General features: G+C 42.3%; 1 protein-coding gene across 1 annotated transcript in view; it reads left to right on the forward strand.

Moving 5' to 3' along the window:
• Positions 1–13,158, forward strand: part of LOC118771737 (protein piccolo-like) — a 95,221-nt gene that overhangs the window by 54,812 nt on the left and 27,251 nt on the right. The window contains exons 11-15 of the mRNA XM_036519743.1: positions 981–1,007; positions 3,616–3,704; positions 4,297–4,372; positions 5,608–5,733; positions 12,726–12,834. Coding sequence (XP_036375636.1) covers positions 981–1,007; positions 3,616–3,704; positions 4,297–4,372; positions 5,608–5,733; positions 12,726–12,834 — 427 coding nt within the window. The remainder of the gene's footprint in view (positions 1–980; positions 1,008–3,615; positions 3,705–4,296; positions 4,373–5,607; positions 5,734–12,725; positions 12,835–13,158) is intronic.

A 13,158-nucleotide genomic window follows, 5' to 3' on the forward strand; every position in this document is an offset into this window, starting at 1 on the left:
AGCTATTAAGCTTCATATTATAGTCTGCTGTATGTAAATTATGGTGAAGTCTTTGGAAATTATTTAATTTAGAGGTAATTCACTGTTACCCATGAAAACCAAAGGGGATACATTACACATATCAGGGATACATTACACATGTCAGTAATAATCAGATGTGATAATATCACATTTATCACACATTTACATTTCACATAATACAGCTTAAGTGTCATAGACTCAGTGCTTTTTATAGCCTATTTTTTTCCTTTGTTTCTGATACAGGCATAAGATTAGATTTTACTGGTAAAAATGGAGAGATTAAGCACTTTAAGAGAAAGTTTAAGGACCATACAGTGTGTTACACTGTATGATATATCGTACTATATCGTACTGGAGTAATATGTCACATTCACTGTATCAAAGCAATCATGTGCCCTGGTTACACCATTAAGGGACTCCCTGGCAACTTTAAACTAAGATGATCCAAGCAACCCTCATTAGCAAATCAGAAACAGTGGTGTATCAGTTAAATTATACACCACTAGACCATCTACTCTCAACAAGACATCAGTAATTTCCCCACATATGGCAGTATGCATATCCATAGAAAGAAGGCAGGCAAAATCAGCTTTAAAGCATTTATAGGTTTAATCCCTTAGTATGCAGATGACAGTTATACTGCGCCCATATCTTGAATAGTATTTTTGATGCCATTGCATTATTCTGTTACTAAGTCAACAGACTGTTTTTAGAACACTATTTTGGTAGGGGAGGGGCTGAAGTGGCTTCACTTGAAAGATACCTCATTAAACCTTCATTATCAGTATGCATAGATCCTCTAACATATAACCTTGAACTAAGTGCATGTTTTTTTAAAAGAAATGGTAGATTGCAAGCCTAGGAATCGATGCTCACTGTTGTTTTAAACTGTAGGAATCTTTAACCTTCTCTTGTAGCAATTTGCTGTGTAGCTCCTAAAATATAACTTTGCATCACAGCAGGAGGCGCTAGCTGGGATGTGGAAGGTGAGACAACGGCAACGTCCGAACCCATGAAGCATAAATATACCCCCCCCCTTGCCATGTGTCTCATGGTTCGAACGAATCTGCATCTCTGTGGCACAGTTCAGAGCCCATCGGTAAACCCATGCCCATTTGCACCCGAGCAGGACTCCTCCTCCTACCCTAACCCCCACCACCCCCCACCCCTCGCCCCCCGCCCCGCCACGCCCCGCCCCGACATTGCACATCTGGTGCGACCATGCATACGTGTGTTGCCACGCCGGGGTGTGTATGAATGCGCAGCATACTCGTCCTTTTCAAGTTCGCGACAAAGTGGTTGCCATCCCCCCTGTCCACCTCAGCCATTGGTCCACGCCACGCGCCATGATCGACCGATGCATCCTACTGTAATGTTAAATGGAGGCTAGTGCCAGGCAGCCATTTCTGAGATGTGTGTCCTTTTTATTGCAATACCGGTTGCAAGTGTCTCCATCCAGCAACTTTCACTCCCTATTGCATTTTCTGGGAATTGGCTTTTGAGGAAAAGAGATACTAACCGGAATGGTTTCAGAATGCTTGTAATATTACGCAAACACATACCCAAATGTATGCACAGTTTTAGAGGTGCACAGTTCTGAAAAACCCTGAAAATACCTTCTCTGAAAATACCAGTCTGTCTTCACACAATCTCCGACACGGTGTGTTTATATAAATTGCTGACATTTCTTTGGAATCTCTTAGAAGTGGGCAATGCAACATCCACAGTGACCGAACAATGGGTCATTAATCTCAGCAAGCTTTTCAAAAGGTCGTTATTAAAATACTTTGCCCATTGTCTATTTTTTTTAATCGTGATCCAATGTAATGCCCTGCCTTTTGCCATTTAAACTCCTGTGGTTATGTTATATCCAATTGTGTTCATTGTTAAGAGAATAGCAGCTTTTTGCCGGCAGTTTTAGTCAGTCTTGCCAGCTTGGTGTTGCCAAATCTAGAGACAAATCTAACCCATGGAGGTTGCCTGATTTTCCTTTCCCAAGCGATCAAAGACTAACTTGTATTTCCTTTTTAATGTACCCAACAATAGAAGAAAACTATATTTTCATTTGAGTGATCTCCAGCCCCATCCCTAGCAACTGTCTGCCAAGAAAAAGTGACTTTTGGAGGGAAATCTGGCAGCTTTTTGCTCTGAAGAGTTGGCAACACTGACTTTAATTCCTTTGTGTAATATGATTCCCAATAGTGCTGTGATTTCTTCAAAATACACTTGGATGTAACCTTCAACAGGACAATCTATTATAGCAACAACATCAATTTAAATAAAGTTGTAATGCATACTCCGTTCCTTGCCAATATTGATAATGATATCTTGTTCCAATATAGCGCAGATGGTGTTTAAGATATCTATTGAAAAGTAACAAAATGAGTAAAGAAATAACCTTACCTCTAGGGATACAGAATGAGTAAGTACAGCACAGTAAACTATAATAGTCTAGTTAGCAGACAGAAATAAAGAAGAATACGTTGTACTTTAATCAACCTCTGAGCAGACATTTTTCCAATAATAAATACTGACCTGTCTGTTTGTATACCAGTAGAATTACATTAGTTTGTTAAAGAAATTCTCTATCTTTAATTTCATCGGTGAGTGAGACTACGATTTCTACTCCACCTAGAGACAACATTAAAGTTCAGATATTTGCAGTTTAGGTTATCTGGCATGCTGTATTGCCACATCCCACAGCACACATCGATAGTGTCACATGACAGTAGCCTTCTCTCCCTCTTAAAATCACGTCCTGGGTGATTTTACTGAAGTGCACATCAAGTCCGAAGGCTGCCAAATAGTCAATATGCATGACAATTTGCAAACACATGTTTTTTTTTCAAAATTTCTGTTGTTACAGATATCTTCGGTCTCTAAGGCTTACAAAACGTAGTTTGTTTTAACAGCAAATTTAAGAAAGATAAACTTCGTTAAGCAGAAGTGAAATTGCCATGCAAAACACAGTCGCAGAAACCCTGGAGAGATGCAGAATTATTTAGCCGAAACCAAAATATTCAGGCACACATTCTGTTTTTTTGGATTCAGTCTACATTTTAATTAATTCTTTCCTTGTAGGACTTGGTAGGATTTACCCAAAGCGACGCTTGGGGTAACGTTTTTGCAACCCAATTCTTGTTTCAAAAATGCTCTCGAGGAAATTATTGAAAGGGCGGGGGAACATTTTTAGTGACAGATTCTTCAGCTGTAGTTTTGCATAGAGCGTAGCACATTATTTGTTTGGTTTTCTTTTCAAAGCCTTACATTCTTTTAATTATTATCATTCTTTCGGTCATTTATAGATTTTCTTTTGGGTAATGCCCGACGAAGGTAATGTGGAAGGGGTCTTTACCTCCACTGCCAATATGCCAGTATTGTCCTGATCTCCTTTATGTTGTGTCTCCGCTTTCCGTCAGTTTGTGTCACACGTTTCTTGCATGGTTCGTCCCTCAGCACCTATAGAGCTAGACAAAAGGGTAGTCATGCATGGCCGCCTCTTGCTGCCCCTTTGCGCAGGGCAATGCGGTTAATTTTGACTCTTATTTTTTGATTTTATTTATTGATTTATTTATTTTTTGTTTGTTCCCGAAGCGTATCACCTGCGGCGTGAGGAGACCGATTGGTTCGACAAGCCACGCGAGGGGCGCGGGGAAAACGGGCAGGCGGCGGACCGCAAACAGGTGACCGCGCATAGCCGGCAGCGGCGAAGGGTTAGAACAGAATATCCAGCGAATGTGCTCGTTCTTTTGTATTTTATCGGCATTTAGCAGACGCTCGTGTCCAGAGCGACTTAAATAGGTTACAGATTTTGCATTTTATCCATTTATACAGCTGGATATTTGCTGAGGCAACGCTGGGTTAACTACCTTTTGGTTACAAGTTGCTCCTTGCCACTATGCCATACGGCTGGCGCTGTCCTTTGCAGTTTTTGGTGCAGCTGTCCAGCTGGAGCGTTATTGTCGGTCAGTTTAAATACGACCAGGGAGGATCAGTGTGAAAAAAAAAGTCAAGTTCGTTTTTAGTAGTAATCACTGGGTCAGATTACCTTGTGCACGTCAGCATTAGAAAATAGTTCATATGTTTTTTCACGTTAAACCTGAAGCGTCATTGTTGTATGTGTAATGTCTTGTAATGGCTTGTTTCGTGTTTACTGAGCTAATGTATACATCAGACACCAACTCATTCTTGATGTGGGCTAACAGTCCATATTTATGTCATTTGCATGTCATTAAAACAATTAAAAATGTTTTTTTTTTGTGATTTTCCCCACAGATGAAACCTACCTACTACCCTTTCCCCCATACTAGAGTCAAACTGCAGAGGGATCCCAAAGACCACAGTGTATCAGGTAAAAACATTGAAAGGTATACATATAGACGTTATGGGGCGATTGTCTAAACCGTTTGGAAGACTACAGAAAGCTAACCATTCATACCTATTCATTTGACGAACAAATTCAGGTTATATGCGGTAACCACAATATGAAAATTAAAATAAGTTATGCTGAACATGAAATTCTGTCAGGTAGCAAATAATTGAGAGCCTGAGTACACTGTATGAGTTGCACGTTTGTACCATGCAAAACATGTACACAATTGTAGCACCTGTTTGATTGTTTACTGAACGCGGAGGGAATATTTGAGAGTTAGGGCTTTAACGCCATCTGTCATTGCTAACTTAGGCATCCCGTTCCTTCGCTTTAAGCAGAGGAGTGCTGTAATTAAAGCGACTTTTAATCAGTTTCCCCAACCCTCTTGTACCTCATAAACGCATAATGTGCCAATTATTTTTAAAGGCCATCCATAAATAATATGAGGGGAATTCATTACATTTTTAAGATGTGCTCATTACAAAGGTTGACAAAACTAAAACATATTTATGTTGTACTGTAATTCCTTGTAATAGGGTTAATGAGTATGCAGGTTTGTAAAACGTGTAGAGTTTAAACATCTTCACTGGTGCAATATGAACAAGGTGAGTTGGAAATGATTGAAATGGGAATCTTAAGAGTCAACTGAGAATGAGCGCAAAAGTCGCAAAAACTCCCAGCATGCACTAAGAGAATCTGTCATACAATACAACTTGTCAGGACAGAGAATGTGCTTCTGGGAGCTTTGACTCCAATTTCATGCTAATTTAAGCTGGAAACTGAAGCCGATATTTCAGGCTACTTTCGCTATTCTGGCTTCTGTCCAGGGCACATTCATTAAGAACTTAGGTATCTAATTTCCCTGTCAGATTATCTTGTGCTGTCATAAATTATACCATGAATTAATAACTCAACTTGTTGAGATCTTTCATTAAAACCACAGCAAAAGTGCAACTTTATATATTCATTTCATTTATTTAAAAATATTTATCCGAATGTTTTTTTTTCACGAGCTGTTGTAACATGGCCACAGTTAATTGTAAGACTTCTTAATGAAGTCTTCGGAATGAAACTAATCGTGCAACCAAGTTCATTATATGTGTGCTGTTTGTTTGATCGCATGGTATTTGTTGTGCTGTATGATGGAGCTATCGTTTGTGTTTCGTATTTATTGTTTAATTGATTGTTCTATTTCATTTTCTGATTGGTTGTAGGCAACGGACTAGGCATAAGAGTGGTGGGCGGGAAGGAGATCCCTGGGAGCAGTGGGGACATCGGAGCGTACATTGCCAAAGTTTTACCAGGTGGAGCTGCCGAACAGACAGGACAGGTTGTGGAAGGTCGGTTTCCCATGCTAACGGAAACCGCAACATACCTGGATTTAAATAATACTTAACATGCACTCCCTCTCCCTCTCCCTCTCTCTCTCTCTCTCTCTGTATATACACTCAGTTAATTAATTTTGGTTTGCTTCTACTTCCAAATACTAATGTTCAAGGGATAAAGCTCTGTCCGGTCTGATTAATGTAACACTCGCTGGATTCATTTGAAAATAAAATACAGCATTCGGATGGATGACCACGGGGACTTCAGCCGTTCCCAGATGGCGTCATTTTAGACTGGGGCCGGTGCACCAGCCCCCGTGACGTCCTTTCGAGTTGAGTCAGCGTCAAGCGCAGAGTAAAGCAAATTTTTAAAAAAAAAACAGGGCCCATGGTCGCAGTTGTATTCAAGCAGGGTCAAAGAGGGACACGTCTGTCATTGCAAACGTCTGTAATGTCAGGCACCGCTTCGTGCGCGGCTGCTCCAGCGATACCGCTATCCTGTTCCGGCGCCCGGCGCGCATTGTGAGAGGAGCCGCTTTCCAGGTGCATCTGTGTATGGCTTTTGCCGCTGCCTCTGTGCCCATGAATGGCCGTCATTATTGGGATTTCAAGCCGCTGGAATGGAGACTGAATTCACCGGGGTGTTTTAGCTTTCGGAGGTGCGAGGTGAATGAGCGCTGAGCACAGCGTGTAATTTTAAAGGAAGCAAAAAATTTCTTTCAACGGCGCCACCCTGAAAGGTCTTTGAATAATGTGTCCCGTGTTACGCTGTGCGCTACCATTTTATGAATCCGCCACCGAGCGTAAGGTAATAAATGTAGCAGAAGTCCTCGAGGTGAATCCAGAAATGTGGATGTAAAAGATTTTTGCTTTCGACTGGCTCCATTAATGTTGACATGATGTTGAAGGGAACGGACAGAATTATATTGTGATAGACATTTCTTAGCATGATGTTCCCCTTCAAGGCAAACACTCTGACTCATTTTGCAACGCAAAAGCTGCAGTTTGGGAAAGGAAAAGAAAAACAGAAGCTTAAACTGTTAAAACAATACATAAAATTCATAATAGATAAACAGAAGAAAAGGACATCTGTGTGCGTTAGAATGGGAGAATTAATATTTTCTCTTCTTTATTGGTGTCTAAAGCGCATGTAATTAAATTGTACTGAGCAGCGGATTAATGTGATAACTGTTGGTTTTGTGGAACAATAATTAATTCCACCATATGTAATGCAGAATTTGTCAAATCGAATCCAAAATATCAATAAGCAAATCCTCAAAATTCACTGCTATTAAGTAAGCTTAGAGTTTTAGGCATGCAGTACCTCAGATGGGAATACATTTCCGGTGACTCTCAGCAAAGCACACAGGCTACATTCAGGTAAACCTAGCCTTGCCAAGGCAGTGCGGTGTGAAAACAATACGTACCATTCAATACCAGCACCATCTAAACAAGGCTGTTGAATTTGAATTGGATCTCTCACAGGCTGGTACTGCACTGGGCTGGACAGGTGCAGTACACACACTGACCACTAGGCTGCGTCTTGAGCAAACCCGTAATTGGAAGATGCAAAAAAACAGCAGAGGGATGAATGTTTGCTGACGAAGAGGGCGGGGTCTGCCGTGATTGGTCAAAGGCGTCGCAGGAATAGCTCCTTCTGAGGGCGGCCAGGGGAAGACCGGGGAGTCTCTGCCAGGCTGATTCCATCCAGCTACGTGTGCGCAATGAGAATGGCTGTTCTGGAAGGGGTCCAGGCCAGACAGCTTTGCTCATCCATTTAAGTGCGAGCTCCCTGCTTTAACGCTGCCTCCAAGGTTTATAGAGGTCAGGGGTATCGTGCTCCCACCATTTAAAATTACAAACCTGTCTAATCATTGTGAGGTTACCCCCAGAACATGGGGATCGTGGCCTGTTTGCTTGTGGTCTTTGCCCTTGCGTTTTGCTGCCAGGCCTGTTGTCTTTCCTTTTCAGATCCAATGACCATTTGTGGAAATGTTTCATGCTCTCATCCTCGACCTTGAATGATATTTACCATCTGAGCATTCAACAGTGGATGATAACGCATCTTATAATTGTGGCTAGGTCACATTGAATAATTTCCGCACTGATATAAGGAAATATTATTTTGCACAAAGAGTTATCAATACATGGAATAGGCCAGGTCATGTAGTTGAGGCAGAGACCCTTGCTGTGTTCAAGTCTAGACTTGATGCAGTTTTGGATACCCTTTAATTAAGAAACGGCGAGCTTAGTTGGGCCAAATGGCCTGTTCTCGTCATAATACGTTCTTATGTTCTTATATGAACATGCCTACCTGACTCATGAATATTAATCACATAAAGAACATGCGCCAATGGGAGGGAATGCCACTGATATGGGTGTGTCTATAAACCAGCTGACTTCTGACCCGCAGCAGCACACAGCTGAGTGTTACTGAAAATAATTTAAGTCAAACAGACCTTTGGAATATTGTGGGGTGAAATATAGCCATTGCATGTCTGGGGTTTGTTTACACGGAGCAAGGATATGGATTTTTGACCCGCGTCCAGAAGCGAGAGAGTATATGTTTTCATGACATCATCTTTTTTGTTTCATTTGCTGGAAATGAATTCAAAAGGGGCCACATTGATTTTTTCTCCCGAGATCTATGGGAGGCTCATTGCACTGGTACTAGCCTGCAGCTCTAAACCCTCTGTGGCCGTAATGTAATGTTCCACGCAGGAGATTCTTAAATTATTACGCCTTTGTCTGCCCCCTTTTGCAAGAACTCTGTCTGTGAATTATGACTTCCCAAATGGGCATATTAAAATAGAAAAAGGGAGGGGGGGTGATGCCAGCTTGGTGCACCAATGCGATATTTATTTCATATGCCCTTCTTTTGAACTGATGGCATCTTTGTGCGAGAGCTAGATTTCCTTATAACCTCTCCTTTGTTGGGCCCAGAAGTAAGGTTTAACAGGCTGAATCACAGCTCTGGACAATGTACCATTATGACATCAAAAGCAGGTGCCACGACCGAGGCGTCTGAATGGAAAGATTAATTCTTCATCTGGATTGTCTTCAGTATGTGATGTTTTTCAACACCCACTTTTCTCACGTCCTCCTGCAGGCAAACGTTTTTCATTTAAATAATAACAGCAACGACAACAGCCCTAATACAGCTTTTATTAATGCTGTCCTGTCTCACATTCAAGGGGGTTTATGTCATAAAATGGAACTTTAATTTAAAACAGGTCAAAATGCAATCAGAGAGATGAGAGAGATATGAAGACATAAAAGAGAAAGTGGGGTGTATAAAATGGTGGAAGCACTGTGTTATGAATGAAGTGAAGGGATACGCTTAGACAGCATCTTAAAAAAGTAGTTTAGGAGAAATATTTGTAGCTGGGATGGCTGATGGCTCTGTAAGCACGTTCTGGTGGTGGGTGGCTGAGAAGCAGAGAGGTCTGTCTGCCGCTCTCTACAGGTTTGCAGAAAGAAGCTGTGGGGAAGGTAGAAGTGAAAGAGCATAAAATGTAGGCAGGTGTGTCAATATTGAGAATGTCCCACGGGTAACTGAGCACAGTACCTTGAAGAGGCTTGTGGGTGCAAAGGAGGACCTTAAAATCAACTGGAAATCGCTGTGATCTGAACAGCATCGAGGTGGTGTGTTTTCACGGTGCTGCGGTCGATAAAATGCCAACATGGTTCTGAACAGGCTTGTTAAAAAGCTTAGCAGGGACTCCAGTTAAAAGCACATAAAATACTCTGATCTGGAACTGATAAAGGCACACACAAAGAGGCTTGTTTGGGTAATGCTGTGGAGGAGGGAAAAAGGTATTTTATATGTGAGGCTTATACGTAAGACAGTTTCAAAACTAACTAACCAGTTACACACTCCATTAGAGGCACAGACATTCCCTCTATTAATGTATCTTAGTACACTTGGTTTCTGTTGCCTGGTCAGATTGGACAAGTTAACTTGTGGTAGGGCTTGAACAGTGTTATGCTCACACTGGTCTGACACTATTGCTCATTCAGCTTGAATGGATACACTTGACACAAAAGAGGAATGGACCTAATACAGAGCCCTGAGGAACACCCTAACTGGCTAGGCTAGAACAACATTTGCAGTTGAGAGTAAAACAATGTTGTCTGTTTGATAGATTTGAATGAATAGAAAGACTATCTCAGAAAGACCCAGTGATGTCTCCACATGGTATAGAGTTTCATATTCTCTTGTGTACAAGTTAAGGAGGATACTGTAGTCACACATAAAACATTAGCTACGTTTACCAGAGCTGCATCAGTGTTTTGTATGGCTCCAAAGCCAGATTGAAAGGGGTTGAAATCATGCAAAGTAGTTTTGAAGTTGGGGATGCCATCACGTGTTTTGAAACCTTAGCTCAAAGTTCCAGTAGTGGTTTGAAATATTAGGATCTCATGCATGAGTTTTTTTTAACTGGTATTCTCACAGCAGCTTTAGAACATAGATGGAACACAGACAGTTCAAAGTCATTAATCAGACAGGTAACTGAGCACCTATAGCTGAGAGGTAGGTCTCGACAGAGGTCAGAGGGATTGGTCTGGAGGACAAGTGATAGGCCTCAGTGCAGCAAGCTGTGTCACATGATCAGTATCAGCAGTGTGAGATTCCAGTAACAGGTAGGTTCATTCAAGTCCATGCACCATTTTCATAGTACGATTGCTTATGGTGCTTTCAAACTGGAATAACAAAGTCTCCTTTATGAGACACACATAGGTGTGTCTAAATGACACAATACAATAATCCCACTTTACATATGTTTTGTCCAACTATGTGATTTACTATACAGTTAAAATGTGCAAACGTGCCACGCATCTTAGTGCCTAAAACTGTAAGTCGTCTATCTTGCTCAAAATCAAAATAATACTCCTACGAGTATTCACTATCTGATGTATTTCCTGCATTTTAGTATGAATTTTAGAGTGTTGGGAGTTTAAGACACATTCTCATTTTATATGTGGATATGTGGGACTAAAGCCCTTAAAGTTTTGGACGTGTGGCTGTTCTGCCCTTTTCTTTTATGTTTTTTGTCTTCAGTTTTTTTATTATTATTAGTTGATCCATTCACCTCTCCCTCCATCCTTTTCTGTACCTCTAAATATTTGATCCCCCTGTGGTACACTCTCTCACCCCTGAGGAGAGACTCTGGGATAGCATAACCTTTGAACTGTTCTGTGACTGTGGCTTTAATTGTCAATCTAAAAAAGTCATTGTCCCTGGCCACCCTCTGACAGCCCAGGATGGATTAAAGGCTATGAGCTGCAGATGGCTTTTTTCTTTTCTGATGAAAAAGGAGATGTGTGTTATAAGGAAATTCTGAGGCTGTGAAAGCTGAAGCCTCTTTTTCCCGGGTTCGAAGGAGATTCGATGTGGCTGCTCCACTTTGCTGTGTTCATGTGGGCTCAGACATTTTGTCTGACTTACAGTAATGACTGATAAACCTGTCTGATTGGGTCGAATCTGAATCAAGTTTTCAATCATTAGGCAGGGAAGTTTCTATACCATCTAGCTTGTAACTAGCTTTTAGCTTGTCTGCTTGCCAACTATTGAATGGTCATGCAGCATTTCTCATATTGTTGACTCATTATATGTCTTTTTGCTTGTGTTGTACTCCTTCTCACTTGTCTGCAAAATGAATAAATGTAAATGTAAATGGAAGTAAAATCTTGGATAGAAGATAAATAGGAAGAATCTTTCCGTCTGTCCATCTGTGTGTCTGTCTGTCCATCCGTCTGTTTATAGTAGCTACAGTCATTGGCAATCGTTACTGGAACATCTCCTACGATTAATTTTTCAATTCTCTTCTTCAGGGGAGCACGGTGTGTGACAGATATTCGGTGCTAGAGGTAATGTTTAGAATATCCTGTCGACGGTGTCGCTGCGTGGCGCGGTTTGCCAGAATCGTCAGGCGCGGTCTTGATTTGTCCCATTCTCTGTCACAGCTCACAGGGCGCAGCATAATCAGAAGGCTTATCTGAAATACCTGAAGACGCGCTTCCACTTGTGTAAGTGGCGGCTCCCGGTGAGCTGGTGTGTTTGCAGTGCGGTTTGCTTCCTTTTTTTTTTTTTTTTTTGGTTCTTTTTTTATGGAGCATCTGCTGTGGAGTCCCTGCTCCCTTTTCTCCGGCATGCCTTGCAGAAACTCTCTCTCTTTCCCCTGGAATGGTATTCAAATTCAAACTCAAAGCAGCCGCAGCCGTTCGCGGGGAGAGGGATATTTGTATCAAGGAGTTATACAAATAAATACGTGAATTATGCATAAAGGGGGGGGGGGGGGGCCCACCTTTCACCTCACAAAGGTAAGTGCGGCCGTGGCACATGCGTGCGGCTAACCAGCTGCCTTAAAGAAAGAGGCCATTCTGAGACGGCTCTCGTACTGGCAGGCGAACACGGCTCAGAGCCCGAGATGAATTACAAATGAGGAAGCACAGAGTCTGGTCTGCGTGTAGAAGCAGCAGCGTAGCAATTTCTCCAGCCAGACCTCCATATGGAGAGACCAGTGGCTTCCTCAGCATGGCTGTGGGTAAAGATTTGCTTGTGGTACACTGTAAAACGAGCAGAGGGTTGGATGACACATTCTGTTCATATATGGTATTGATTTTCAATAGAGCATCAGATATTGTCCTTGAGGCGATGTGGCCACTTAAAGTGCTGTATCATTTCAAGTTAACGAAGAAGTGCTGTTTAATTCAAAGATTAATGTTGAACACATACCCACACCAGGGCACACCAGGACACCAGGAGATCACATTGTTTAACCAACAGCCTGAGATTATTCTCTTGGCATCTTAGATAGGCAGTAGCTAATGGAGCAAGAAGTAGATCAATAGGGACTGAAGTGTTACACACCGCATCTGTTTTCCTGAAGATGGCGCTGTTTTTTCCTTTGCCCTGTTTGCCGTGTGACACCAGTGGCCGTCGGGCAGCAACCCAATGGGGACTGATGAGCCGTCTTGCGCCCCCTCTCCTCCCCCTCTCACAGGAATGCAGGTGCTGGAATGGAACCGAGCTCCTCTGACGGGTAAAACCTACGAAGAAGTCCAGGGCCTCGTGAGCCAGCAGTGCGGCGAGGCGGAGATATGCGTCAGACTGTGAGCGGCTCCTCCCCCTTCCTCCTCCCACCCTTCCGTTTGTGTCTTGTCGCCTAGCAACTGAGAGGAGCTGAGCGTTTTCCGGAAGCCCGTTTGGACGTTCAGGCGTCCGCTCTGGCGTTGGGCAGACCTCCTCACAAGCAAGCCGAGGCTCCATTTGTCCAAATGCTTTCGGTTTGATAGAAATAGCCTTTTATTAAATAAACATGCCTGGTTGGCTGTGATGGGGGAGAGCCCTGCAAAGGCTTGCATTTCTTGTGGCAGAGTGTTCCGCCTGGTCATTCATTTTCCATTGCTTTTTAACTCTATTTGAATCAAATGCTT

Source organism: Megalops cyprinoides, chromosome 25 (genome assembly GCF_013368585.1).
Source record: "Megalops cyprinoides isolate fMegCyp1 chromosome 25, fMegCyp1.pri, whole genome shotgun sequence".
Lineage (NCBI taxonomy): Eukaryota > Metazoa > Chordata > Actinopteri > Elopiformes > Megalopidae > Megalops > Megalops cyprinoides.